The sequence below is a fragment of the Apteryx mantelli genome, chromosome 18 (assembly GCF_036417845.1).
Source record: "Apteryx mantelli isolate bAptMan1 chromosome 18, bAptMan1.hap1, whole genome shotgun sequence".
In the NCBI taxonomy this organism is placed as follows: Eukaryota; Metazoa; Chordata; class Aves; order Apterygiformes; family Apterygidae; genus Apteryx; species Apteryx mantelli.
Genome location: NC_089995.1, coordinates 14,563,241 through 14,590,819, shown reverse-complemented (window position 1 = coordinate 14,590,819; position 27,579 = coordinate 14,563,241). Strand labels below are relative to the sequence as shown.

The window sequence follows — 27,579 nt, the reverse complement described above, 5'->3', positions numbered from 1 at the left end:
TTTATAATGATTACAGATAGGTTGCTGTTTAAGACATTTTTGCATTTGCAGCTGTGTAGCCAGTGGTAGTGTCTCTTGGCAATTGCTCTTATAAAGAGGTTATTCTCCATTACAAACCTAAATTGTCTCTTTCTCAATCTGAGTTAGGCTTCACCTGATCCAAATTGTCTTAAAATCATTAAACTCTTATTAAGAATTTCTGGAAAGGCACAGTGAATCACTCACTGCAAGAACAGGCTATTTACAGAAATCTTTGGAAAAGTTTTAATATGTTTATATTGGGTGATTTACTTCCCCAGAGGTGCTTTTCAGATGTATGAAATGTGGGGAAAAGGAGGCAGACAGCAGTGTTTGCTACTGGGAGGCCATCTCAGTGAAATAAGTTGTTACAATTACTTTTGGGTCAGTTGACTCCAGGAGGCGCTGCATGAACTTGGGATATGTGTTCCTCTTCATGTCACATAAAGGTTTCCTTTTGATTTGTGAGGGAGGTTGTTTGTTTGTTAATTCCAAGATATGAGTTTTACCACTGGTCATTCTAATAGACATGAAACTGATGATTTACTGGGGCCCTAACACTTAATGTGGGTGAAAGGGAAGGAATAGGAATGAAGATTTCCCTTTTCTTTATAATTCATATTGTACGGATTAACAGACAATGCTGTTTGTGAAGAGAAAGGAGACAGAGTTATTTTAAACTGCATCCTTCAAACCGTCTATGTATTTCTTGGTATAATTACTATTAATTTTTTTCAAATACTTATGTCTTGAACTAGAAATACTGCTGCTGCTTAGCAGGTCAAAAACTTACCCCCTTGAAGTCCAATATTTTAGTGGAATTAGGGTTTCGCCCCATGCTTTGAAAGCTTGTACTTAAATTTTTCCTCTATGCTTTGTATTGCTGTCATATTTTGATTGAACATGTTGTTTATTTTGCAGGAGTGATATGGGTAGAAGAATTTTAGATGCTGGAGGTGAGCACAGGACTTAGTAAACAATTTAATATTGAGCTTCTTCTCTCATCCATTAAAAAACCTGAAAAGACAAAGTTGGAGAGTGTTGTAATTATAGTCCTTTGAAGAATGCAAATATTACATGAAAGTAATCTGCCATCTGGAATGCTTCAGATGTATGTAGTGTATGGCTAGCTTTGAGTTTTTCTCCTGTTCTTCCCTAGCATAGAAGTTTTAAAACAGCAAAAGATCAGAACGAATTAAGTCTTTGAGGACAGCAAACTGCTGGCTAGTTTAGTAATACTGATATTTCTATAATGGGTCACTGTGGCATCCAATAATTTCCAGATTCAGGGATTAGAAAGCTGGAAACTTCTTATCTCTTATATACGTAGTGTTACTCTAACATTCCTTGATAGCTAGGTTGAAATTTATTTCTGAAAAATAAATTGTTTAGTCATCCTTATTCCTTTAATTCTTTATTTATCCATTATGAGTTACATATCTGGATATATGATATGTAATATGAAAAATCCAGTGCTGCTAATACCGCTTTCTTCTATATAACTTTTTTCAAATCAGTAGCATCTCTGAAAGTACTATTTCTATAAAATGTTTTATGCTGTAGACATCTCTAAAGCTCCTTTTTCTGTAAAATGTATTATAACCTGCAGACTATGACCTGCAAGTAGCCATTACAGAAGCTTTATGCAGAATGACGTCAGAAAAACAAAGAGGAGAGCTAGCATGCCAGTGGTTTTCCATGGAGTTTGTGTCCAAAGCGTTTAAAGGAATTAAAGATTCTGAGTTTGAAACAGTAAGTCATATGCGATCTGTTTCCAAGGAAGTAAAATTTAGCGTTACATTTCTTCAAGAAATTTCTCTGTGTTTTAATAGGACTGCAGAAAATTTCTTAACCAGGTGAATGGCATGCTTGGAGACAGCAGAAGGTAAAGTAGAAATTTTAAAGCCAGTATGTTTTCATGTTGTACCTGATGGCCATTAATCAGGGATGACCTTTTTATCAAAAAATCTGCTTTCTATAAACTCTGAATTATAGTAGTACAGACAGATAAGACTAATTTTGCTGTGGTGTAAAGTCAGAGTACTACTTTAAAATATTAAATAGTAAATAAATTGAGTAACACTGTCTTTTGGCACATAGCCAATGGTATTGTCTTCTTTATCTAGATGTTAAGTACGTAACTTCCATGTTTGGGGGAAAAATTTACATTACAGATTATTAGCTAATGTAAGAGTATGAAAGAATTTGTCATTAAACAAAAAACATTCATTTGACAAGGTTCTTAATACAAAGCCTAAGCTGCAGTTTCTCTAATAAACGTTTATAAATAGGGATAGGTTTTTGCATTCTGCTTAGCTCTGCTGCAAAATTCTGAGATGTTCATTAATTTCAATAGACATGTATCATCTAAAAATAGCTAGTAATCTGTTGGTATATATTCCTTTATTTGTTGACTTAGGATACTTAGGTTGAGCTAATGATCAATGAGAGTATTAATGAGAATATCTGCTAGGGAAGAGGGACCTAAAAAGGAAGAGGAAGCTATGAGCTTTCTTTGAGTCTATATGCAAATATGCTCTGCATGTTACTTACATCGTTATATGTCATTATACGTCATGACAGCAAAGGGATTGTCTGGTATCTATTCATATCAAGCATATATTCAGTTTGGATATCTACTATAACACTATTGTTAAGATACCAGCAGATAAACTAGAACTATGAACATAGTAATGAGATCTGAGACCTATTCTTCTGCTTTAATTGTAAGGATATATTCACGCCATGTCTTTTGGGGAAGAAGCGCAATCAAGTGTCAGTTCTTTTAATTGCCCTCACCTCCTAGTCTCTGAAGTATACAAGTCTTGTATTGAAAGCACAATCCAGTTGCTCTGTTCAGGTACACAAAATTTATTTACAGCTTTTTACAATGTTTGACAAAATATCCTTTTCTTACAGGGTTTTTACATATCCGTGTTTATCAGCAAGTCTTGATAAATATGAGGTAAGTTACAGACCTAATCATGTATCCATTAATTTTTATTTGTCAGATGAAGTATGCTTTTGTCTTCTAGCTAAGAAAAAAAAAAAGGAATAAATGAGATGAGGATTATTTTCAAGCATATACAGATGTCTGTATTTAAAGTTTGCTCAGACTGTAACACAAAGACGTAACTGCATGTTAGCTGTTATAAATTTTTGTTCTCATGTCTTACTCTTACATGTTACCTTTTTGTGTTTTAGCTACGGATACCATTGGATGAAAATCTTGAAGAATTTTGGATTGATTTTAACATTGGTAGTAGAAGTATATCTTTCTATGTGGCAGCAGATGACGCTGTAAGCTAATTTTGTCCATCATACTGGATTCTTCTGAGGCAGTAGACTTTTTTTTTTTTTTTTTCAAGTACATCAAATTTGTTTCCCCACATTAAATGTGGAAGTTTTATTTGCAACTATATTGATGTTGCTGTTACATTGTTAGGTTTGGTTTTTGTTTTTGTTTTTTTTTACATATTTAGATCAAACAATTTCAAAGTAATGACTTTCTAGTCCTGTTTTTATGAACATCTTAACATATAATTGCACATATGAATAAGAAGGCCTTTACAAAGTTGCAGTAGTAGCTCTCATAAATGAGACTCAGTTGTTTAGATGAATATTTCTACCAGAACTGTCCTGAAATGTTATTCTCTGTTATAAATGATATATATATTTGTTGTCATCTCTTCTAACAGAGGCTTTAAAAAGTTGAAAATTTGTCCTCATTGAATAGCTTTGTGACCACTGCACTTAATTTAACTGTAATATAGTACAAATTTTTATCTCAAAAATACCTATTTTTTATATAAGGATCATCAATGGGAAACAGTCATTATACCAGAAGAAGAGGTAGAACAGTACAGCCTTGAAGGTACAGACGCTCATGAATGTAATCTATTGTTTGTTATACACTAACTTGGCTTTTCAAATTGTTAAAATCCTGGAGCTCTGACTCAATTCTTAGAAAAGCAAAATTACCATTTAAAACATTACACATAGAAGTGTTATTACATTCTAATGAAAGTACTTTTAAAATATTGTTTTTGCTCAGAAAAAGATTCAAGGAAATTATTAACAATAAGTCTAAAAAGCCCGATGAGTGTGGGTGATCAAGGAGGAGAGAAGTTTTTTTTATATTTTGATTCTATCTTGGAAATCAAAGATGTAACCAGAAAGATTTATGGAGTACATAAATGTAAGGTAAGGTAAATAAATGTAAGGTAAGATTTAAACACTTTTTAATAGCTTTTCTTTTTATTCACTGAAAATGAATGTCTCTTGCCATATAAATGTTGTTATAAATGTATTAATGTGTGTTTATATACAGTTCCTGACTACCATGGCCACTACAGAACAGCATTTACCCTTAATATGTTAACCTTCAGATGCATAAAAAGATTTAAAATGAATTGCTATAGGAATTCATTTTAAATGAAAAATCCCTTTATGGGCTGTAAAGGCAATATGATAGATTAATGTCAAGTTCTGCATGAGAAGTAGATGCTTACAAATGCAGAACTCTTTCGGAACTGACTCGTTGCAAGCTGGATGTCTAACATGCTTGCCATTCTATGAACTTACTCTTATGAGTTTTGGATTGATTTCAACATTGGTTTAGTTTCTGTCACATCTTTTCATTCTCCATCTCCTTGATTCAGGTCAGGGAGTTAAGCCAAACTTTAATCTCCCACGCTAACCACTATAACATCAGACTCCTTCTTTGGCCCTGTTAATGTTATTTATGGGAAGCTGAAGAAGCTCTGATAAGAACAATTGGGAAAGACCCATTCAAATCAAAGACTTGAAACTGGATCTCCCACATCTCAAATCAATGCCCTAACCTTTGGGAATACTATGCACTGGTTTCAGTCTTTCTTCTTCAGAATTGTCATGCAAGACTAAAGGGATCATTGTAACAGACTAGAATTTTAAAATGAAAAACATTTGTTCAAAAATTTTTAGCCAGCCGTAGCCTACTCCTTACTGCTTGTGGCAACCAGTCTGCCTTCAGTTCTTGCTGAGGAGCTCATGAGGAATGCAGCTGCTGACAACTTGCAGAATTTATTTTCCCCTTTATCCTGATTTCAGACATTTACATTCTGTGACTTAAAAATTTCCTTTGTGATTGTTGTTTAAAAAAATGAACAAAGTTTATATGCTACATTGATGATTTTTCATTTTTTAGGGATTTAATAAGAAGCAGTCTTCATCAGTTGCCAAAACAACTGTACATGTTGTTTTTGATGAAAGTGGATCACAGGTATTATACTTCAGTATGCTGGGATAGTTTTCTTATTTGCATTATTTTTATGTTTGTTCTGGTTAATAGCTAATTTAAGATCATCGTTATTGATAGATCTTTTAAGATGCTGATAATTACTGTTAAGTAATTTCTGGTAAGTATGTGTGTATCAGGTTTGCATCTCTGGGGAGAGAATCAGAAAAAATATGCAAATTATAGTCCTTCAGAGAAATGTACACAAGGGAAGTTCTTCATGTGAATCAAATGTAATCTCGTAGCCTGTTCTTGTTAGCCAAAGTAACAGTTGGATGCTTTTCAAAATAAATATATATGAGCAGTAAGGTTCCTATCCAAATCTACGGTGCAGAAAGTGATACTTAGGGTAAAGAAGTTTTTATATATTAATATATATGTATGTACACACACACTATATATGTATGTCTAAAACATACACTGTATGTCTGTGTGTGTGTATGTGTATAGAAAAAGAGAGAGAAGGAAAGAAATATTTAATACCTCTTTTTTTTTTTTTTCCTTCAAAATATTATGTAGGTTCTGGTACCAGAAAGTCAATTGTCACCATGTTTGGAAGAAAAAGCTGAAGTGGGAGAGGAATTCAGTGACTCCAAAACCCAGCAACTTTCTGCAACCCTGAGGACTCTAAATAAAAAGAACACCAAAGACATATGCAAAGATGTTTCCTCCAAGGTGAGAGTAGGGTTATCAAAACAGAAAAGACTATCTCAAAAATACAAGTAAATTTAAATATCTATTGTACTTTATGATATAGAAAATTACTTGTTTGTTATTTTACAATTGGAATATAATTATGCAGGTTTTAATTTTATTACTTGACACAAAGCTATATAAATCTCTTTTCAAAAAAAGGTTTCTCACTATTATTAATGTTAGTTTCAAAATAAGCATGATAAAAAGCAATTGTTAATTTTATTTAATAGACCATTATGCTCTGAAAATTCTCTTTAGAATATTTCAAGACGTGCTTATGTCTCTTTACAGTATGCATAAGTCTAGTATAGCCTTTGGAGACTTGTTAATGATCAGGTATAGTAATAGCTGTATTAGAGGCAAGTCCTATAGGCAAGGTGTTCACTGAGACTGATGTTTACAAAAAAAGCTCTGATGAGGTTGTCAAGATGAATTCTGTATCCTGGTTATTCCAATCAGTTTCATGGGACTGCTTCTATGTCTAGGTGATTCTCTGATCTAAATTGTGGAAGTAGCAAAATTCATGAAGCTTGCTGTTTCTTTTGTGTGACATAGCTCTAAAGCTGTGAAGTTATAAATGTAGCACAGTTATACTAGGACTAGCTACAGATATGCTAGGGATGGGGGAAAAGATGAGGGTGCATAGCATTGCTTTATCTTCACTGTCATGCAGCAGGTGCGCAACGCATGCCTTGCTGGCAGTGGTCTCTGGTAAACCTGTCCCTGACGTTCTGCTGGTTTATAGCTTATGGGATAACTTTGTGAAGATTCCGGGAAATCGTCCCAGTTACTTGGATTGTTAACCAGGGACAGGATTTGTCGCTTACTGAATTAATCTAAAAAAGAACAATCACTGGTCCCAGTTAAAAACCTTTAGTTTTGGTTATTAAATAATTCATGTGTCATGGTGAAATTCCTCTAAACAGAAAAGTGCAAAAAGCCCGCCTGTTACACTGGTGTGTGCAGCAGTAGCAACTGACATGCCAATAACAAAAAATGTCAAAAGACTCCTGGAAATAGATTTTCTAAAAAAAACCTTAAGGCTGCATATTATGTTTTGTTTGTTTTGTGCTTCAAGATCATCACATCTTGTAAAAAGAAAGTGTCTGAAGCATCAGTGGTTATTCCTGGAGCTACAAGATTTTCTACAAGGAGTCCACTGGTATTTGTTAGTACATGTAAGTTGACAAGTACTTTCAGGGTAGAAGTATGCTATAAATAGTCTTTGAAAAACATTGTTAATTAGCTTCTACATGAGATAATATGTACTGTTAGGTGACATCTATGCGAATGGCTAATGGAGATGAACATAATACAAGCATGAACTGTGATCTGTTGCAGAGCTGGAAATGAAGAGGAGAATAGAACTCAATCTCCCCAGCAGATGCTTTCATCTTGAAATTTTTATACTGGTCTACTTGCTACCTTTCCATAACATGATGCAGAATAGCAGCTGCAGATGCGTTCCAACCAGCTGAAAGCCACCTATTGTTTGTGCTGCTGCCTATCAGAGTCAGCTGCTAGTGCTAGAGCAAGCTTGAGAAGTTAGTTCATGAGATAAAAGCAATTGGTTAGAAGACCCAAAACAGGTGGTTTTTCATCTCTCTCCTCATGACAGCCAAATGTTCCTAGTTTAAAGAATTCTCGGCAATGATTGCTTTTACAGCAGTTACACAGGGAAATCTGCTTTCTCCCATGTATATGTCTATCATATTTTACTCTCGTCTATTTGACAAGACTCTTCACAAACATGAGTTGCTCATTGTGCCAGTTTCATAAAAACAGTGTGTTTCTTCAAAGGCCAGTTGATTTTGTGGCTGGAAGGCAAGGCAGTATCCACTGCAGGTCTGAGCCATGCGTCCGGTGCTACTGATGTTGACTTTAACAGCACTCTTCATAGAGGAAGGGATAAGGAGATGAGCCTTTTCTTTACCACAAGTGGGAGTCGTTACTTTCCTACAAAGGCTCTACTCTGACAGATTTTCAGCACTTCCTACAATGAAGCCATTTGTAGGGAAAAAGCCATTATAGGCTGGAGATGCAATTGATGGTTGAACAGTGTGACTCACAAACTTAGATTTCTTGCACAGTCTCAAATGCATCAGTATCCTTAGTCTTGTATATTCATGTAGCACATATAAATTAAGAGTATTAGAGGATGGAAATTAGAGCATTTTCAAATTAGGATGGAATAAGACCGAGAACTTCTTTGGCTTTTATTTGGAACTTGCCAGACAGATTATCCTAACAAATATAGTCAAATCTTTAAATATGTGACTAACTTTCCTATCAGTGACAGGCTGTAAAAAGCATTGCTGGCCTCTGGACATCCGCAATCTATTATTGACTCATTAACTTCCATGTAACTTAATTGAAATCGTTAGAATTGTTACAAATACATAATGAGTTGATACCACCACTAGCCAACTTTTTCTAAAGTTTATGGAATAATGTGGTCATGCCGTCCACACAGATGTGGTCATCACATATTGATGTCCCAGACACCACAATAATTGTAAGGGAACGAAGAGTAGAATTCTAACATGTCTCTGGTTTGTTTTCAGCCACTCCTTCTAAAGGACGATTTAAATTACCTTTGCAAATGATGAGCTCTGCTGAAAGGCCTAACGTTAATGCAATAAATGAGACCAGAACAAAGAATTTGTATCAAGAAGCTACTGGAGTATGCACGTCATCTGTAGCTAAGTCTTTTACTCAGAATAATATTACTGCAGAAAGTGCAGAAAAAAACAACTTATTCTTCCTAATTTGTATTTTAGGAAGCTAGATTTTGCAATCAGTAACTCGCATTTAAAAAAAATGTCATGTATGTATTACTCTATTGTATAATGTTTTCTTGTCCTCTGGATTTCAGATTTAATCTGTCTGTAGTTAGACTGGCTCTTATAAAATTAGCCAGAATTTACATTCAGTCATCAGTATTGACCCCAGGGTTAGCTTGCTTCTATGGACAACCATAGATCTTCCTCCCTGTACAATTTCATAATAGTGTGTACATGGAATATCAAATTCATTGTGCAATGCTGAAATACTTAGAGTTTCACAGCTATAGCTGACTGTATTATATATTCTTTAAATGTCTCCAGCATTTATACAGTCATTGGTTTTAGTGCATTTTTGATCAGTGCATTCACTGAACTCTAACAAAGCTACATATGTGTCACTGAATAACTGCAGCTTGAGTATACTTTTTTTATTATTTTTATTCTGCTCTGGTTCAACAAAGACTTCAAACTAACACTTTGATTTTATTTCTATTTCCAACTGTCTTTTGGGTCAGATTCAGGTCAGATCCCTGATTATTGATTCTGAAACATTTTTCTTGGTATTGCCATGCTTTAGAAAAAAGCTGTAATAAATAAAATGTATAGTTTAGATTATTTCAAGCATTATCTAGTATGAAAAGTTTACTTCTTTGCCTTTATGGATTGTAAATGTCACTGTTGTTTATTGCCCTTTTCAGCGTAGACAGAGGAGTGCACTAGACGATGAATTTTGTGAAACACAACAGAATATCAGGAAGTCAAAAACCCGAAATGAGGCAAAACTACCTGAAAAGGTATCAAAAACAGTACTTCTGTGAACTGAAAAAATAATTCTGTATTTTTATTAGGGAAAATACAAGCTTAAGAAGTTATACTGTGTATAGTCCTCTGCCAATATGTTTTCTTTGTATTGTCCTACTATGTTTATAGCAAATGTGTGCTGAAAAAGCTTTAGAAATGCTACGTGAGACAGAACATGAGGCCAGTCAAAAGCAAACTTTAGGCAAGTAACTTTGCAAGTGTTGATAGTCCTTATTTAATTTTTTTTTATTTTTGTCCATTTCTTTTGTAATAATGATTGATACCAAATTAATATCTCATTTAGATGAAGTATTAGATATTGTTCCTGATTCTCAACCAGTAGGGAGATGCAACAAATCTTTGTGAGTATTGGAAAAGAATCCAAATTAACTGCTGTTATGAGAAATTTATTATTTTTGAGAGCAGTATTTTTAAGCATTGCCAGAATTAAAATTTTGATGCATCGTTTTAGAAAATTCCAGAATTTAATTGTCATGTCTTCCCTGACAGCTGTATTAAGAACTGTTGGCTATGTAAGTGAGGTCACTTTCTTATATGGGGTTGTTTGTTTGTTTTTACTTTGAAATACATGACATCAAAATAGCAATATTTATATAGTTGATAAGACTACTTCATGAACATGGCTTTTCTGTGGTCTTATAAACAGATGCACCAATTTAATAATTCCTTGATTGCTATGGAAACAGTACTTGTTTACAAGATCATAGGAGTTAAATCAAGTTCAAGCAAAGTTTTGTAGTAACAAGCAGAGTAATTCTTTCAGATGTCATCAGAAGATAAAATACAAATGGCACATGGGTTTTATGTATAACTGAACTGTACCATAAAAAGGTGGTGCAAATTTCATCTATTTATAACTCTTATAGCCACATCACAGGCGTACAGCTAGGGTCAACTTGAATGGTGGTCATTGGATACTGTTCCCTTTTAGATATTGATTTAAAAATATATATTGTTTGTTTGTTTAAGGTTTGCCATTTTACGATGTTAACTGAAGAATGGTAGCAGGCTTAGATACCAACATAACATGTATTGGTATCTACTAGCTATCACTCTTCTCCTATTTTGTCATTCAAGTTTATTGTAATTAAGACTACTTTCTGCAATTCATTGTTAATAAAATGGTATTATTTTTGTTAGATTGCCTGGTCTCTTGGAAAGCTCTTTTGATAAAATAAAAACATGGAAAAAACGAACATGCTCTGTTCCTGAGACTAATATAACAACCTGTGACAAGCAAAAGCTAAATCCATCGTCAGGACATACATCCCATCCAGGTTATGTTCGTATTTTGTTAATTGTTAATGCTAAAAATGTTTCAGATGAGTTTTTAACCTAGTCCTTTTTTTTTTCCCATATTAGTTTCTATTCTTAGTGAAAGAGCTGTGAAACAAAAAGCTTTTTATTCAATTTTTGGAAGTACCTTTCCAGAAAAACAAAGAAATAGGAAAAAGAAGGGGAAAAAAAATTTGATACAATGAGGGCAGAAAATTTCAAAATACTGAGTGGGCAGTCAGACAATATTAATAACTTTGAACAGAAAGTGTTAAGTACAGAAGGAAATAATATTTCAACTACTGCTGAAACATAATTTAAAACATTTCTTTCAGCTAGAGTGTCTGAAACATCTTTGAATTCTGATTTTACGAAATACAAGGATACGAAAGAGGAAGCTGATATTTTCTTTAGAAAAGAGACTGCAAATCATAAACAGTCAAAGATGGTGAGTTTCTTACCTTCATTTTTTTTCACTTGTAATTAAGGAAAGTGCCAAATTTTCAGTATTTCAAAATTCTGAAGATATATTTTTACTTTACTAAGAAGCTTATCTGACATTGAGTTTCCACTAATATAAAGTGAATTAAATAATGTCAAGTACAACTGTTTACTTTTTTTGTTGTGACTTGTTTAAGATTACCACTCTCCTTTTAAAAAAAAAAAAAAAAAACTTCTTATTTTATTTTCCTTTACATTGCCCATAGAGTGAGCAGTGATTCCCAAAGGAATGTGATTTAGTACTTCTATAAGACTGTTTAGTGAATTTAGATGATTGTTGGGAAACTGCAGTCCTGTTGCAGCTTTGTCCTTCTATTGAATGGATTCAAAGTTAAGAGTCTTACAAAACACTGTTACAGAAAACAAAGTCTAAAGAAATGAAAGAAGCAACAAAATTACTAATTAGTAACATCAGTGACAGATATAAACAAAAGATTGATGATAAAAGCAAAACAAGAGACTCGTCGGGTTATTACAGGTATGATGTGAACTATTTATTCTTGTGCTTACTCTTTGTGTTTGTGCATGTGGCCTTGTGTATGACTTGCTCTTCTATCTACAGGTATTTCACATTCTGCTTTCATCAGAACTGTGTGTTTGGCTCTGGCAAGCCTCATCCTACCAAAGCGTAGGAGACTAGCAGCCTGTTTAATAGTCCCAATAGCTGAGATCGCTGCAGGGGCTGTCAGAAATTCTGTTCAGTGTTCTTTCACTCATCCACTCACTGATAGCACTTTTCCTGGAAAGAATTTACTTGGGACACTTGATGGATGTTGCACAGTGTGCACACCAATAAGGGTGTCTCCATCCTCTCATTTTACTTTGAGGTTCAAGCTTGTATTCAGTCATCGTTTTTCTGATGATCCAAAGTTCCTAATTCTCTCCTCCTTGAAGAGTTGACTGGTGGACAGTTTAACATATTTTTAAAGAAAATAAATCAGTTTTACCTTACAGGAACTGATTCTCTGAGATATTCTGTACATACAATTACCACACATTCTCCTTTACAGTTTGATTGTAGATGGGTGCAAAGGAATGGAGTAGCTGTTGGACTACTTCGCCTTTTAAGGGCTTTGGATAGGGATTCGAAGGCAGGCAGGGCATGCAGCGTAGCTGTGTGATCTGGGATTAATTTTTCTAGAAAATGAAAGGGTTTGATCTCACGAATGCTTCTGAAAATCTCTATTAAGCCACTTGTTTTTGTACTACAATGCCTGACTACCTGTTAAATTTGTCTTTAGGTGCCTTTTTACCCTTTAGCATTTGGGTGTAGTGGAGAGAAAAATTAGATGAATTAGTTTAGACTTGTATGAGTTGTTTTGAAAAATCGGTTAAAAACAAGTTAAAAACAAGGATAATTGTTTTTATAAGATTTTTATTTATATAAGCAGTATTTTAATGCATATATTCTAATTACTGTTTAACAAAATGTATCCTTATTTCTTTTAGACCACATTTACATAAGTCCCATTTCAGTGTCTATAAGGTATACTTAAATAATTGCTTTTGTTGGATTTTTTTTTTTTATCAAAAATATGCAAAAATGCTTTACAAATGCTAGAACGTAAAAAGTAAAAGTATGGTGGCAACTAGCAGATATAAAGCAAAAGTTAATAAATATCACTGAATGTTAAATATTTCTGTAGAAGTTATTGTTATGTATGACATAAGGCGTATATACTTAAAATATTTTTTAATAAATACTTATTTATGTGTTATCTGGAATAATATTTATATGGGCACCTATTAGCGAGAGAAACACATTAATTCCTAGTTATATACCATATAATTGAATCTCTTTGAGTATGGAGTCTTTCCTTTTGACTATAGCAATGCTAAATACTTAGGAGAAAGATAATGTTGTAAACAAGCTGGACTAAATGAGATTATAGAATCCTTAAATGGAATATAGCCATGGCACAGAGATTAGTCCTAATACACTTGGGGAAAAAATGCCATGAGTTTAATATCCTTAAAGGATGAAAATTTACATCTCACATTTAGTTTCTACCAGCTCTTGTCCTCTTTTGCTTTATTGTATTATTGCTAATCAAGTATGAGAGTGTCTGAACATCAGCTAGTTTTTTCATATGTTTATGCTGAAAAACTTGCTTTTTGAGATGACAGTATGTTTGAATGCATAAATCCAAATCCAACATATGAGTAACTTTTGATTTATATATAGGAAAAAGTTCAGAACAGAAACCTGAAAGCTACTACTTTTCTTAATATAACTGCAGGTCATGTTGTGTGAGTAGTTGAAACAATTTCAAACAAAATTTCCAATTATCCTTACCCAACTTTGAGATATGTTCATTAATTCACTTGCAAAATTGTTCTCTGTGCCTATTTGACAGGGATGATGTCTACAACTTTAACATCAGCGGGTTTGATGAGCCTACAATAAAGCTTGGAGTAAGTTTGTCATATCCTTGGCTTGTGTCTATAAATAGCTCCATAATTTTCAAATGTATAATGATATACACTATCCTAAAGTTCTGGCCATTTAAGTCTTTTACAATATTTTCCTGAACTAAGAATAAAAGAGCTTACGTTATGATAAGTAGCATAAATCTATTATCCTAGAAACAGTAAAAATTGCCTTCCCTCCTTCCTCTAAAGACTCCTCTGCTCAGATGTTAAAATGAAAATTTAGCAAAGATAAAAGCAAAAGACAAAGTTGTGCTTTTTATTGCTGAGAAGAGTTTGCTAGGTGGAAGAAGGCAGTGGACAAAGTGATTGGAAACTAATCTGTTAAGTTTGAGATATGAAAGCTTCAGTCATTTCCTGTTGGTTTTTACTATCAGGTCTTCTCTTAAATAATTTCTAAGATAGAAATTAACCATCATTATAAGTTTGTTTAAAGGGTATCTCAAATGAAAATTTTTAGTTGTTTCTCACTTATTTTTTTACACTTTCAGGTTCAAGAATTACATGTTACTGAACTGAGTGTTAATACAAATCCAACCAAAAAGGGGTAGGGATATTATATTGTGTCCTAGTCTGCTCCTATTGTCATCCAGAACAATACCATCTGTATTCCCCAGCAGTCCATTATGCCAGTCCAGGGAATGTATGAGTGACAACAAAGTCAAGATGTTGTCACTTTTAATAAACATAGTTGCCATGGTATCCTGGGCTATTTCAAAGTTCTTCTGTGGAAAACTTATCCATAACCTGATAAAAATGAAATAGTGTCTTTCATGAAGAAGACAGCTTTAGTTCTCTTCATGGAATACTACAGGGATATAACCTCCTGAAAATAGGGGATTATTTCTTATTAATGACCAGCCTGCAAGAGGGCAGTTGTATTGTTACTGTGTGTCCTTGCTTGTCTCTAGAAAATAAGTTATTCCTTTAGGACTTAACGTGAACAGATATTCCTAAAATGGATGTGAAAACAAAAGTAGATAGATTTATTTAAATCCTTAATCCACATATATGAGTAGCAGAAAGATTTAGAAAAAGTATTTAACAATTTTGATGTTTTCTTCAAAGGTGTTTTTTCTTGTTTTCTTTTTTTATTTTATTTTTTATTAAGGAATCCAGATGAAAGTAAAATTAGTGCTGAAGTAAAAGGAGAAAAAAAAGTAAGGCTCAGATTTTTGTAGGTCAGTTTATCTGTTCTTCCTGCCTTTAAATATCACATATGTAAGTGAAAGGTATATTCTTAAATGGTCTTTTGGGTTTTTATAGACTAAAAACAATCGAAACAAGAAGCATCTCTTCAGTGACACAGACACAGACTACAGAGGTGATGACAGCAAGACAGACATTAGTTGGCTACAAGAATCAAATAGAAAATCTAAACCACAGTTAATTGATTACAGTAGAAGTAAAAACTTAGGGAAATCAATAAGCACAGAAAAAAGTAAGACTTTTTTCATATTCCTTAAGAATGCTACATTAAATTTATCCTGTACAGTTCCTAACTGTACAGTGCATAATGTGCTGTTAAATTTACAATGTGTTCTTGTTGTCTTATCTCCAAATACAAGAAATTTCAGAATTAGTTCTCCTAATCATTTATGAATGTTAATTTCCAAAAAATCTGTATTTTTAATGTGGAAAAGTATTGGGGAGCAGGGGAATGAGATTATTGTTTTAAGAAAAAGCTTTTACTTTTTAAATAATGCAGTGTTTACTGAATCAATAGGTTTGTGGGAATAAAAGTGACTCCATAATCTTACTGCTGAAATTGTAAATGTCAAACATCTAATTATTATGCTGCTTCTTCTAACACTATTTATTGTAACAACAGGTAAATTCTTTGAACCTGCATGCCAGATGGATTCATCTAAAGGAGAAAATACAAAGAAAAAGGTAAATGTAAACTTGCAGCTTAACTTGCAATTGATATTCAAAATAACTTACCACAGAAACTGTTGTTGTTGTTGTTATTATTATTATTATAAATATATGCAATTTCTCTATGCTTATTTCAAATCATTTTCTAAATCCAGTTAGTTCTTTTTAGGTAGTATATTATTTTTATGTAGTATTTAGCTCATATTTCAGTGATATTACTAGCTGTGAATTAGAATGATTATTGTACTTTGATGCTTTTGTAAGTTTTATTATTGATTATGACTATTTACTGCTTAATAGCCATCTGCTGTGTTGAATATGCCGTTAGCTTTTCAGTGAGGATTTTAATTTGGGTAATATGCTTAATTGCATTTTAATAGCTTTGAGACTGATTTCTTTTAGTGAATATAGTTAACATGTACTACAACTCTGAAAAGAAAAATGTTAAGGATTATATTAATAAAGAATAATAATTACAAAATATTGTAAGCCTATTAAAGTTGAGTATAATAAATTACAAGTGATTATGAACATCTTCATGGAAGATGCTTGTAGATGGTTGTAAGCCACAGTTTAAAAACAAACAAAAAACAGCCTCCCCAAAAGTCTCTTAAACTTTGTAATAATTTTTCAAATCTATTTAATTTTAGTAATTTAAAACTATTTATATGCATTCAATATAAATTGCGAATCTGAAGATATGGTCACTGTGGGTAGGTATTGATGGTGGTGTCTAGTCCATGTAAATCAAAACAGAAGAGTTTCAAACACCTAAGTACCCAGTATTAGTCTGCTTACTAAATGTGTCTCTTAATATCAAATTTCCCCGGATTTACTCATGCATCTTCAAAGTGTCTGTTTTGAAGAGGTAGGGTTCCACTGCTGCGTGGATTTAGAGAGACAGCAACAGAACCCTGGGAAGTCGCTAACAAACTGACACCGGAGATGTGAAGGCTTGGAAAGCAAATGTTTTGTGTAGAGTACTTTCAGAAACTAGGAGGCAAGAGGTTTAATCCCTCCTAGTCCGAGAGGCTTTGTACTCAGATCTTGCATCCTTTCTGACCTCAGGTCTCTGAGGTACTTTTGATGAGAATGTGCTTTGCTCTTTTTCTGAAATTTGACCACTGCATAGAGAGAGTGGCAGCAGTTATGATGTAGAAGGGGTACAGAGAGAAAGGAAGACCAATTCTAGCCTAGTCACTAAGGTAATCAGGTTGGAGGAGACGATCAGGGATGCTGGTTCCCGCTCACTAGGCAGGGGGGTTTTTTTTAGTTTTGTTCTATTGAACTGAAGTCCAATTACAGCCTAATGTAAATGTATTCATATTTTAGAGAGCAGGGTTTGGAAACCCGCTTCAGCTTTACTCCAGCTGAAAGTTGGCCTTTACTTTGACTGTTCACCTTCTGTTGACTCTTGTATTCCTGACTGCACTGTTGTATCCACACTAAGAATCTTCCCAGAATGCTTGGGAGGCTGATGGTTGGGCACTCTATTGAGCTTTGGAAAGTTTAAGTTTTGAAGTCTGAGAAAGACTTGAAACACGCATCTTAAATTTCTTGTGTTGTTACGCAGGAGGCAGGGAATGCTGCTGCTATTCCTACCACCTCGCCTTCGTGGTATCGATGCAAGTACTTAGCATTTCCTGCTGTTCCCTTCAACAGTCTGTGGAAGGAGGTGCTCATCCAGCATAAACTGTATAGGTTACACTACCTCTCCAAGAGGTCTTTAGGAGGTCGGTCTTTCCATCAATTTAGACACTACTTTGGAGAGACTTAGATATTCTCTTGTTGAGCTTGGATGCATGTATGAGGATGAATTTTTGCTTTTTCATGCAAAATGAATTTCATCTGGAGTAGGGCAAAATTTAAATGAGGAATTCATATTTGTATGCTTAGTCCAGTATTGAAAAGCTTCAGGGCTTTTGAAGAACTGCCAACAGAGATTCATGGAAATACTTGTACCATAATAATCCTTATTCTATAACTTCCCATTTAACTCTGAAATAATCCACTGGTTTTCTAGGCTCTTTTTTGACCTTCTACTTACCACAACTGACACTTCTATTTGTTTGATTTACTAGTCTAGCTTGTTTTAATCTGGAAAGTAAGGAAAACAACGTTTTCGCTAATGAATTAATCCAGAGTTTGTCAGCCATTCAGTTTTACTTGCTGTATTTTTCCCTTGTGTAAGTCTGTTAAACTCAATGCAGATACATTGCATTGATACAGTGATATTTGAGCTTCTGTATTATGTAATAAGCACAAGAATTGAGAATACTGTGTTTGGTTGTTGTGAAATACTGGATTTCAAGTATTTAAACAGTTACCTGCCATTTATTCTTGTAGTTATTCTGATATAAATTGAAGACATTTTTATTCTTCCAAAGATAACCAAATGTATAAAACAAAGTTCCAGAACTGATGAAATGATGGAACAAACCACCAGACCAAAACGACCTCGAAGAGCTGCATTAGCAAAAAATTACAAGGAACCTTCAAGTTCAGAGTCAGAGAGTGAAAGGAAGTCTTCAGCATGCACCTCTAAGAAAGAGAAATCAAAAGCACAGGTAAACGGTTGCACTATATTCCTAAAAAAAACAGTTCTGCAGTGTCTTCCAAAGTATATTCTAAAATTTGGTACTCTTCAATTTGAGTGCCCAACATGAAGTTGAACTGAATTTTCTGTAGTATTTACAGTTTCTAGTACCCTCCATTTTAATTATGAGTAGTTACCTGCTAGAGAATACTAGTCCTAAATAATAGTCTAAGCCTTAAGTCTAATAACAGTATTTCGGTTTCTATTTATGAAACTTATTCTGCTGCAAAGAGCTACTGTGTCCTTTGTTTAAAAAACTTTGAAAATGTCTATGCTAATGGGAGATTTTAGTCAATCTAAGTGTATTCTTTGAGATGATGATGTGATTTTGATAACACTGCCTATTTTGTGTAAAAAGAAAACGTTGACTTCAGAGAAGATGAGTATGTCAATACACTTGGTAAAAAACTAAATAGTTTTTTTGGCTTTTTTTAGAAACTAAGCAATAACAGGGTGCTAAAACATTTTCATTCTTTTAGCATACCCTTTTAATACACATGGAAAAGTCTGTAAACTTCACTGAATTCCTGAAGCACCAGTAATTTTCTCCAACAGTAAAGAAATTTATAAGAGTAGAAATTTGGATACTGAATTATACAAACTAAATGCCTATTAACATTAGAACATCTGATATCCTTGGGAATTTAAATACTTCTAATGATCTTCTTTTTGGGGCCTTCTGTTTCTTCAGCTATACACGTAGATAATACCTTTTTTACCTATTTATACACTTTTGTATGTTTGAAAGTAATATTTTTTATAAATGTTGTATTTTGGTAGGAACATATAAATGGGCAAAAGAAAAATGATAATCAGCAGAAGGAACTACAGAGTGTTATATCTATGGAGCCAAAAAAGAGAGCAGCAGACTATACACATAAAACATTTATTGAATCAAAGGATTCTGCAAATCAAAAAGAAATTGAAATGCCTTCATCTGAAAGTCCTGCATCTCTTGAGGCAATGAGATGTTCGTATTTTGATTATAATTTTTGGAGATACTGTATAGAAAGTTGGAGGCTGAATGAGTTTGAGAAGTTTGTGTTTATTTCATGCTTATAAAATATGAAGTATCCCATAATTCAGTGTGTATACCACATAATTTAAGAAAATGTGTTGATATCACTAACATTCTTATAGGTTTGTACGGTTATTTGACATCAGCGTAGTACAGAAGTGCAATACATATGTAAGTGAAAGTAGGCTGTTAGAATTAATCTGGTAGCTGCTGAAGTAGTGTGGAGGGTGCAAACAGTTTAAGTATGGCAAGAATAATACCACCATCCGATAGAGTCAAATTTTGCACATCTGAGACTTTTAAATACCTAGAGTAGGGATGAATAGTAGTATGGGGCTTTAACATACTGTTTTTCTTTCATTCCTCATGCTCACAGTTAAGCAACTGTTTTCTAGGTGCTGAAAGAATATCAGAGGGAGATTTTACTCAAGAGCATATTTCTAGTGAAAGATCACCTGGGCTGCAGGAGTCAACACCAGAAAAAATGGAAACTTTAAACTTTGGGAAAGGAATCTCTTCCAGCAATCTCTGTCCACTAAAAAAGAATATTCAAGCTATTCATCTAAATCAGTCCCCTGGGGCTATTGTTAAAAAGTTAACATTTGGAAATAAAAGTTTCTCATCCGTTTTAACTGCAGCATCTTTGGTAAGAATATAAAGCTACTCTACTATTATTTCAGTATTTGTATTTTAAATAAAGTTGTTCCATTCAGCTGAGTCTTGAAATAGCTTTTTTTATTATATTTTTTTTAGTATTCTTTGTCCAAAACCGATTTGAATTTGAGTAGTGGATGATAATTACTCACTCTATTTAGTACAATTTTAACAGATCATTTCTTGCAGAGCAGTCAGACCAGTCTTGTAGAAGTAACAGACCGATCTGAATTATTTGCTCAGGAGATGATAGTTATGTGATGAAAAAGGTTCTTTTGTTAATACACATAGCACATCTTATCAAAATGGAAGCAAGCAAAACCCAGCTTTGATGTATGAAATATCCATAGGGCAAAATCTTCAATTATATCCCATCAAAACTACTTGCTCGTGTTTGAAGAAATAAATAATAACCATGAGTTCCACCCGTACGTTGGACATAACCAACGTGGTATTTTCAAATTTTTACTTGCTCTAAAAATGCCAAGTATATATTTCTTGACACTTTTATGTGATTACTGTTGGTTGAGTTGCACCAACAGAAGCTTGTAAATTGTCTGGGGATTTTAGGTGGTCTACAGAAGCTAGGATAATCTGAAAGTGCTTTAAATTGGTTTCCTGCATCCCTTTCCATCTTCATAGTAAAGCTCTGAATACCGTGTTTTCTTCACTGGTCTCTTCTTGAATGATTTTGTAACACAGAAGGGGAGCATTAAATAGAGTACACGTAAAGTTTTCAAAAACAAACTTGGCAAAGTAGGATTTATACTTCAAAGAATAAATTTGGGTAGTATTTGTTGGTCATTCAAAGCTTCTCTCATAACAGTGTGAGCTAACTAGAAATTGTGCAAATACTGTTGTGCAGTGTAAATGCTGAATGGGGTTTTCAAAAGAGCTTAAATCAGAATTCATTTGGAATTTCTGCAGACAGAAAAAAGCTTTGGCAGTGTGTCTCATGCTGATTCTTGGGCAATATTCATAGTGGGACTTCTTTGTATATTTTTACCTCATAATTTCAAAGAATTCTAAATATTTTATTTTCTTTTCATGTTAAATGTGCATCTTTTTTCCTGCTGCTGTTTTCAGTCTTTCAGTTAAATACAGTAGTTCATTATTGTTCTTGTACACTTTTGTACATCTCTTTTCAATTATGGTTTTGTTGTTTGTTAATGTTTAGCTCAGCTTAACTCCAGTAACCACGTATAAAACTCTCAGTGGAAAACATGCAGAGGGATCTGTATCTGAAACATGTGATGCTAATGAAGATTCAAGTTTTAGGCACTGCCCTTCAGAGAAACTTTCTGTTGAAGGAAAACTACAAGATATCGCTAAACCTATCATCAAAAGTAAAGAAGTATGTTACTACATCCCTCATTCTTCTGAAAAGAGCTGCGGCTTTTCATGCATTTTATTCACTTTACAGTTGGTGTTATTATCTTATATTTTATATTAAATTTATCTTAATTTATATCTTATGTTTTATATTATTATAACTATATCTTACATATCTTAAAGTATTTTTCTTTATCATGTGGATATAAAGCAAGAATTGTCTCAACAAGACCAGTTATAATTAATATCTTAAAGAACAGATGATAAATATTTTCTTTTTGACTTTTGATATAAATAGTTTTCACAAATCAAAGAATTGTGCCATCTTCATGCAGAAATTCTTAATGTGCAAATGTGCTCTCATAGTTTTAGCGTTAAAGTACTTCTTAATATAGCAATTATTGTAGTATTGGCAAATGAACTGCTGTACCTTCAAACCAATTCTCATGAATATTTATTCTAGCAAAACAAAAGCGCTAATGACTCCTTTAAGGAATATTTTTATTTTTGCACTCAGAAACAGTTGGACTTTATTGGTCATTTGACTTGTTGCTATCATTACTTGTTAATGTGATGAAGGATTTGTTCTTTTTTCTTTTACCTAATGAGAATATGCCTCTTGCATAAAATTCATGTAGTATTTTTTTCCTTGCTATGGTTGCGTTCATGTTTGTAGATTAAAGAAAAGCAACATAAACATGGATTTCTGATGAAGACTTCTAAAGTGCTTATTATTTTGGAAGCTAATATACATTGACCTTTCTTTTAGGATTGTTTGCCACCATCTCCATTATCCATTTCTAGTGGAAGTAAAGTACAGTCCTGGTGTGAAGAACCTTGTGGCCCCATACACGAGTCTGGTACAAATGTTTAATTTAAGACAAAAGGCTTCCTATGTGTGTCTGTAATATTTAATAAAAGCATTTCTTTGGCATACAAATATAGTTGAAGTCTTTGAATCCTATTCTCTTTTATATTTTTCATTATTACTCAATTTTTATTCCTTTTCTAACTTAATATTGTTCTTTCAGATCAATCTTTGTTTTTGCACTGCTTTAAATACCCCACTGTCTACGTAAACTGAAAATTTGCCTCCAAAATGCAGTTGCTCTCTAAGGAAGAGTTAAATCAAGAAACACTCCCACTAATATTGAAACAGTGGGAAATGGGATTGTTGGGAAAATAGGGCTTGGTGTGAATGTTTTTATTTAGGGAGTCAGTCTTGCATGGACCAGAAAGACTTTTGCATTCCACTGAAATCCTGTTGTTCATTTACCTCAAGTACTCCTACCTATTCAACGTGTCCTCTATAAATGCAGTGCTCACTAATTTTTGTATGGTTCTGGAACTCCAGAGCCAGGACACATACTCCTAGACTTTTGATCTGAAGGGAAGATAATCTCCTCTTTATCTTTGTGACATTGTTTTAAATAATCCTAAAATTAAACATTGTCTTTATGTCTATTAAAGGACCAACTGTACATACATTTCTCAAACGAAGCTACCACAGTGACACAGAAAGCAATTCTGATGAAGTAGAAACAATCAAAGAGGAGGGAAAGAAAGGAAACAAAATAACAAAGCTGCTGCCTAGAAAATTATTTAAACCAGATGATGATACAACTTACAGAGGTTAGTTGTGGAGTTAAAGTTGATATTCAAGTATAGTTGTGCAAAAGTTTAAAATAGCAATTTAAAAGTATTAATAAAAAAAAAGATAGTAACCATAAAAAGCATTTTACATATAAAAAAAATCAAAAGATAAATGCTAAATACTTAGAAACTGTCTCTGTTTAAAAAGTCAGAAATGTGATGTGAAAATAGAAACGGGTCTCAGCCATTTAACTGGTGAAACTAAACTTTATATTACAATAGTGATTGAGGCCACTGTTGTAACTACAGACAGGATGCTTTTATGTATGATATTCCTACTTTTTAATACTGAATTGTAGCATACTTTTTTTTTTCTTAAGTGTCTGAAAGCGTATCTACTCTGTCTGTAAATGAGCTGTCTGTTTTGGATGGAGAGATCTGGGAACCTGATTGTTCAACTGTCAGTATATGTCAGAAGCTCCAAGCAGAATTTACTAGGAAAATCCAGGCAAGACATTTCACATACAATATTAATTGTATGTGTGGGTACATATCAATAGTAACTTGTATTACACTAAAGGATTTGCTTAAAAGAACATGAAAATAGCTAAATGCATAGAAGCTTAAGAAATCACAGACTTAGGATTGCTTTTTAAGCCTTTTTCAATTCCTACTACATAATCGTTTACTCTTTCTTTCTGAGATCTGCCTTATTTTTTATCTTGCCTTGTGAGAAACAAGCTTATTTATCTAAAGTAATGAGTATACTGCATTTTGGTTTTCAAATTATCAAACTTGTGAATTTAGCTTATTTACAAGAAGGGAAGTATGAGCCCAAATAATGCTTTCACTCATGTAAGACAGCTGCAGTCACACAGCACGTGCTAGATTTCCTGAAAATAGAGAAAGTATACATCAATTTTTCAAATAGTTTATATTCTATTTAAAATAGAATTTTGACCAAAATATGAACTTATGTTTATTAATAATATAAATAGCTTTTTTTAAGGATATAATGTAATAAAGATTGTTTTTGCTCAGTGTACTCTCTGTGATACTAAATAATTACAATACATAATATATTAACAGGTTTTTCTTAAAGCGAAAATAATCTGAAACTAATACTAAAACATATTCTCCTAGAGCCGTTCACAGAAAATGGATCATTTCACTAAGCAATCATTAAGAGCTGCCCACCAGCATTTGGCAACAATGAGTTATCAGCTTCATGAATGCAGGTCTGTAACAAAAGATTTACTTTAAAACACATATAAAATGCAACAAATACTTTCTAATTGTAACTTTGTTTCGGTAGGATCAGGCAGCTGGACAAATTTCACTTTGCTATCATTGAGGAGCTTGAGAATTTTGAGAAAGATTCTCAGTCTTTGAAAAATATGGAGAAAGAATTCTCGGTTTGTACTGTAATTATTTTATCATGAGGGGAAAATGAATTTTTAGAGTAGGATTTTTTTCCCCCCATATAATCTTTAAATTATTAATTCTGATAAAAAATGCATTTGTCATCTTGCTTGCTTCACAAAAAGCCATGCATTAGACATACATAATGTACATACATACACTAGGTCGAATTTTAAATAGTTTATTTCTAATGTCAAGATTGACGTATGCCATGCCTTTAGAGTTTCTAGGTCACCATTGTATATTTTTCTTTTTAGACTAAACTGCTACTTTCAGTGGTCCGGTTACACCACTTCATGAATTTTTTTTTTCATCTGGCCTTTCTTTTTTCAGGAATATCACATAGGCATTTGAAACTGATTTGCTCTGTGTTCAAAGACAAGTCAGTTGACATTATGTACCTGCTACTTGCTATAAAGTAAAATGAGTATACAAATACTCGTATCAACACAGGCCTGGATTTTTTTTTTTTTTTCCTCTCTCTGTCTCTCTCTCAAGGCATGGCTTGATTTATTTTTTTTTAACCACACTTAAATGATATGCAAAGTCTGATTAAAATGTTATGGATATGCTGTTCCATAGTTTTGAAACTGTTACGCAGAACAGATTTTTGGTGAAACTTGTTCCATGAAAACAGACCTCCTGAAGTTCCTTATCCTGCTGAACTAAATTTTTCTCCTGGCTTACCCCCCTCTTTTTTTTTCAGCATTTGTGGTGACTCTATAACTCCTACCCATTCTGTGCTGAATCTGTGTTAGCAAGTTAATTTATTCATATTAGATATTAGTCAGTTTCTGTTTAGAAAATCTTGTTTCCTACTGATTTTCTTCTATTTGTATTTTTTGTTCTAGAATTTTTGGAAAAAACATGCACATACTTTTAGTACATACATGAAAAATGAGGAGCAGAGGTTAGTAGACTTCATTAATGCTAGTTTTAGATTTGTGTTCATTCAGGGTATGAATTGGGCTAAGTAATATTCTCTGTGTGATTGTTCTCTTCCATAAGGAAGAGAGAATATTTGTTAGATGAGAAAAGCTATGTGGTTGTAAAAATGTAATTAGTATCCATCTAAGTGTCTACACATCTACTGCAATATTCCAAAGTAATAATGACCATAATATTTATCCATGCTTTTAAGTACTGATACACTGCAAATGAAGGGATGCATGTTATGCATGGAAAGTTTATATGTAGCAAAGTAGTTTGAACTGCATTTTATTTCCTTAGAATTCAGATTCTTAAAACTTCATTTGAAAAAAACATCTACCACACTGTTGATTATGAGGAACATATTTTTACTTCTGAGGTATGGCAAGCCTTCATTTCTTTGTTGGTTTTGATCATTTTTTATTTCATTTTATGCCAACAGATATCAGTATTAAAGACTTTCTTTGGGAAAAAAAAAGTTATCCCCAGCGTTTTATTAATGTATAGGTATTTGTTCAGTTATTTGGAAAATTGCTGCGAGGCTTATACTATATTCTGTGGCTTTGTTTACCAGTGTTAATCATCTAAGAAAGAACAAATTAGACACAAGCCTCTCTTTCCTCAGGCTGGTGCATGCTTGTACATCTCTCTATCTGTCAGTTATAAACCATTTAGGGATGTAATTGCCTTCTTGAAAATGCTTTACTGATTGTGAACAGGGAAAAAGCATTCAGTATAAGCATATTTTATAGATGCATCTGATGAAAGAAGACATGAAAGGACTTCAAGAGAAACTTCTTAAAGAAATGGTAAATGAAGTTATCTTCATTTTTATTATTTTTTTTAAATAAGCATAGATGTTTGCACATTGACTTACTAAAAATTAGTTTCTCGTACACTATCAAAAGTGTGAGTGAGATAAAATGCAAACATCACTGACATTTTATACTTATCTGATTGAGATAATTAAGATAGATATGGATATATTAGTTCTGGATCTTAATATGCTGAATATTAACATGGAAATGAAAAGTACCATGCTTCAAGTATGTTAAAGTAACATACTATATGCTAGAATTATAATACTTAAAAAAAGAATTTTATTTAAAATGTGTGATAAATGTAATGCTTTTTGCACAGCAAGAAGAGGAACTCTTTAATGTTCGCAAAGGATTGCAGGCACTCTTTCTATCAGAAGACAGAAAATTCTAATGTAATGACTTCAGATACTTTCCAGAAGTGCAAGGTGAATATAAACACACTTTTTTAATATGAAATTCAACAACTAGGGGTTTTTTTGTTTGGTTTGGTTTGGGTTTTTTTGTTTGTTTTTTACACTCAAAGCAAACTATTGTAATGGAAGCATGTTCTCCTTAATGAGATTAAAGTCCTTTGTAGATAAGATTTCTTCTTCTATTAGATTTGGGATTATTTTACTGAATCTGCTAAAATGCAATATGTAAATTTTTGGATTTTTAGCAAAGTGCTATTTTTGAAGGAGTCATTATTAATTTTTTTTTTTTTTAGTTTATTTAACTGACTTTCAGAGAAAAATAGTCACTTCCAGTCCATGTTGTGGGTCTGTGTATACAGAAGACCTCTTTTGTCTGATCCAGAATATAGTTATAAATTGCTTAGGGATCAAATAGCAGGTCTGAGAGCTCTGTCCTGTTAATCTGTGGTATTAGACTTCAGTAGGAGTTTCTAACAGAAAATAAAATTGTAAAGGGGTATGGTTGAACTATGTTGCAAATATTTGTATTAAATGTTTCGGGAAAAATATATATTGTCTGTCTCATTTTTACAAAACCATGTCATTACCATTTTGCTTTAAATCAGTAATACATTTTTGCATTCTAGTCACAGAAAATCTATTTTTAGCAAGTATTTCATGTACGACAGCGGCCGGCAAGATGGTCTGATATCTGTAGCTCGGAAATATATCCTACATACTAATATCATCTATTTTACGTACCTAGATTTCAGAAGATTTCCTATGAGAACAACCTGTGAGTCATAATTTACTCTTCTCCATTGCTGTCAGGTAGTAACTAGGATGTTTCCTCTGAATATTTAAGGCATTCAGCTTCTAAGCTAATATTTCTCTTAATTTTCTTTTACATTAGAAAAACCCAAGCTACCTTGTATTTTAAAGTTCCTAAGCAACCTCTTAGTCTTTATTTGCAATCCTGCAAATACCCTTTAAGTTCTTCAGGTCTAGAACAATACCTTTAATATTTTTCATTTAAGTTCTGTTAAAGAAATGGGGGGGAGAGGGATTTGCAGCTGATCAAGGAGAAGTAATGGCTGGAGAGACTAACTCAGAGAATGTGCATGTTTTAGAGCTCGT

The 27,579-nt window shown here is 33.1% G+C and overlaps 1 protein-coding gene across 1 annotated transcript in view; it reads left to right on the top strand.

Moving 5' to 3' along the window:
• Window positions 1–26,972, top strand: part of SYCP2 (synaptonemal complex protein 2) — a 32,013-nt gene extending 5,041 nt beyond the window's left edge. Inside the window, exons 8-43 of the mRNA XM_067307589.1 lie at window positions 940–974; window positions 1,628–1,770; window positions 1,851–1,903; window positions 2,938–2,983; window positions 3,223–3,318; window positions 3,832–3,892; window positions 4,073–4,221; window positions 5,207–5,281; window positions 5,816–5,971; window positions 7,071–7,170; window positions 8,557–8,675; window positions 9,709–9,781; window positions 9,884–9,941; window positions 10,741–10,877; window positions 11,211–11,323; window positions 11,736–11,854; window positions 12,826–12,862; window positions 13,562–13,626; window positions 13,734–13,791; window positions 14,298–14,353; window positions 14,918–14,966; window positions 15,073–15,245; window positions 15,633–15,699; window positions 18,072–18,251; window positions 19,061–19,250; window positions 19,694–19,944; window positions 21,130–21,306; window positions 22,054–22,144; window positions 22,755–22,916; window positions 23,258–23,385; window positions 24,021–24,115; window positions 24,193–24,292; window positions 25,151–25,209; window positions 25,530–25,608; window positions 25,982–26,038; window positions 26,370–26,972. Coding sequence (XP_067163690.1) covers window positions 940–974; window positions 1,628–1,770; window positions 1,851–1,903; window positions 2,938–2,983; window positions 3,223–3,318; window positions 3,832–3,892; window positions 4,073–4,221; window positions 5,207–5,281; window positions 5,816–5,971; window positions 7,071–7,170; window positions 8,557–8,675; window positions 9,709–9,781; window positions 9,884–9,941; window positions 10,741–10,877; window positions 11,211–11,323; window positions 11,736–11,854; window positions 12,826–12,862; window positions 13,562–13,626; window positions 13,734–13,791; window positions 14,298–14,353; window positions 14,918–14,966; window positions 15,073–15,245; window positions 15,633–15,699; window positions 18,072–18,251; window positions 19,061–19,250; window positions 19,694–19,944; window positions 21,130–21,306; window positions 22,054–22,144; window positions 22,755–22,916; window positions 23,258–23,385; window positions 24,021–24,115; window positions 24,193–24,292; window positions 25,151–25,209; window positions 25,530–25,608; window positions 25,982–26,038; window positions 26,370–26,441 — 3,679 coding nt within the window. The 3' untranslated portion in view covers window positions 26,442–26,972. The remainder of the gene's footprint in view (window positions 1–939; window positions 975–1,627; window positions 1,771–1,850; window positions 1,904–2,937; window positions 2,984–3,222; window positions 3,319–3,831; window positions 3,893–4,072; window positions 4,222–5,206; window positions 5,282–5,815; window positions 5,972–7,070; window positions 7,171–8,556; window positions 8,676–9,708; window positions 9,782–9,883; window positions 9,942–10,740; window positions 10,878–11,210; window positions 11,324–11,735; window positions 11,855–12,825; window positions 12,863–13,561; window positions 13,627–13,733; window positions 13,792–14,297; window positions 14,354–14,917; window positions 14,967–15,072; window positions 15,246–15,632; window positions 15,700–18,071; window positions 18,252–19,060; window positions 19,251–19,693; window positions 19,945–21,129; window positions 21,307–22,053; window positions 22,145–22,754; window positions 22,917–23,257; window positions 23,386–24,020; window positions 24,116–24,192; window positions 24,293–25,150; window positions 25,210–25,529; window positions 25,609–25,981; window positions 26,039–26,369) is intronic.
• The last annotated feature ends 607 nt before the right edge of the window (window positions 26,973–27,579 follow it).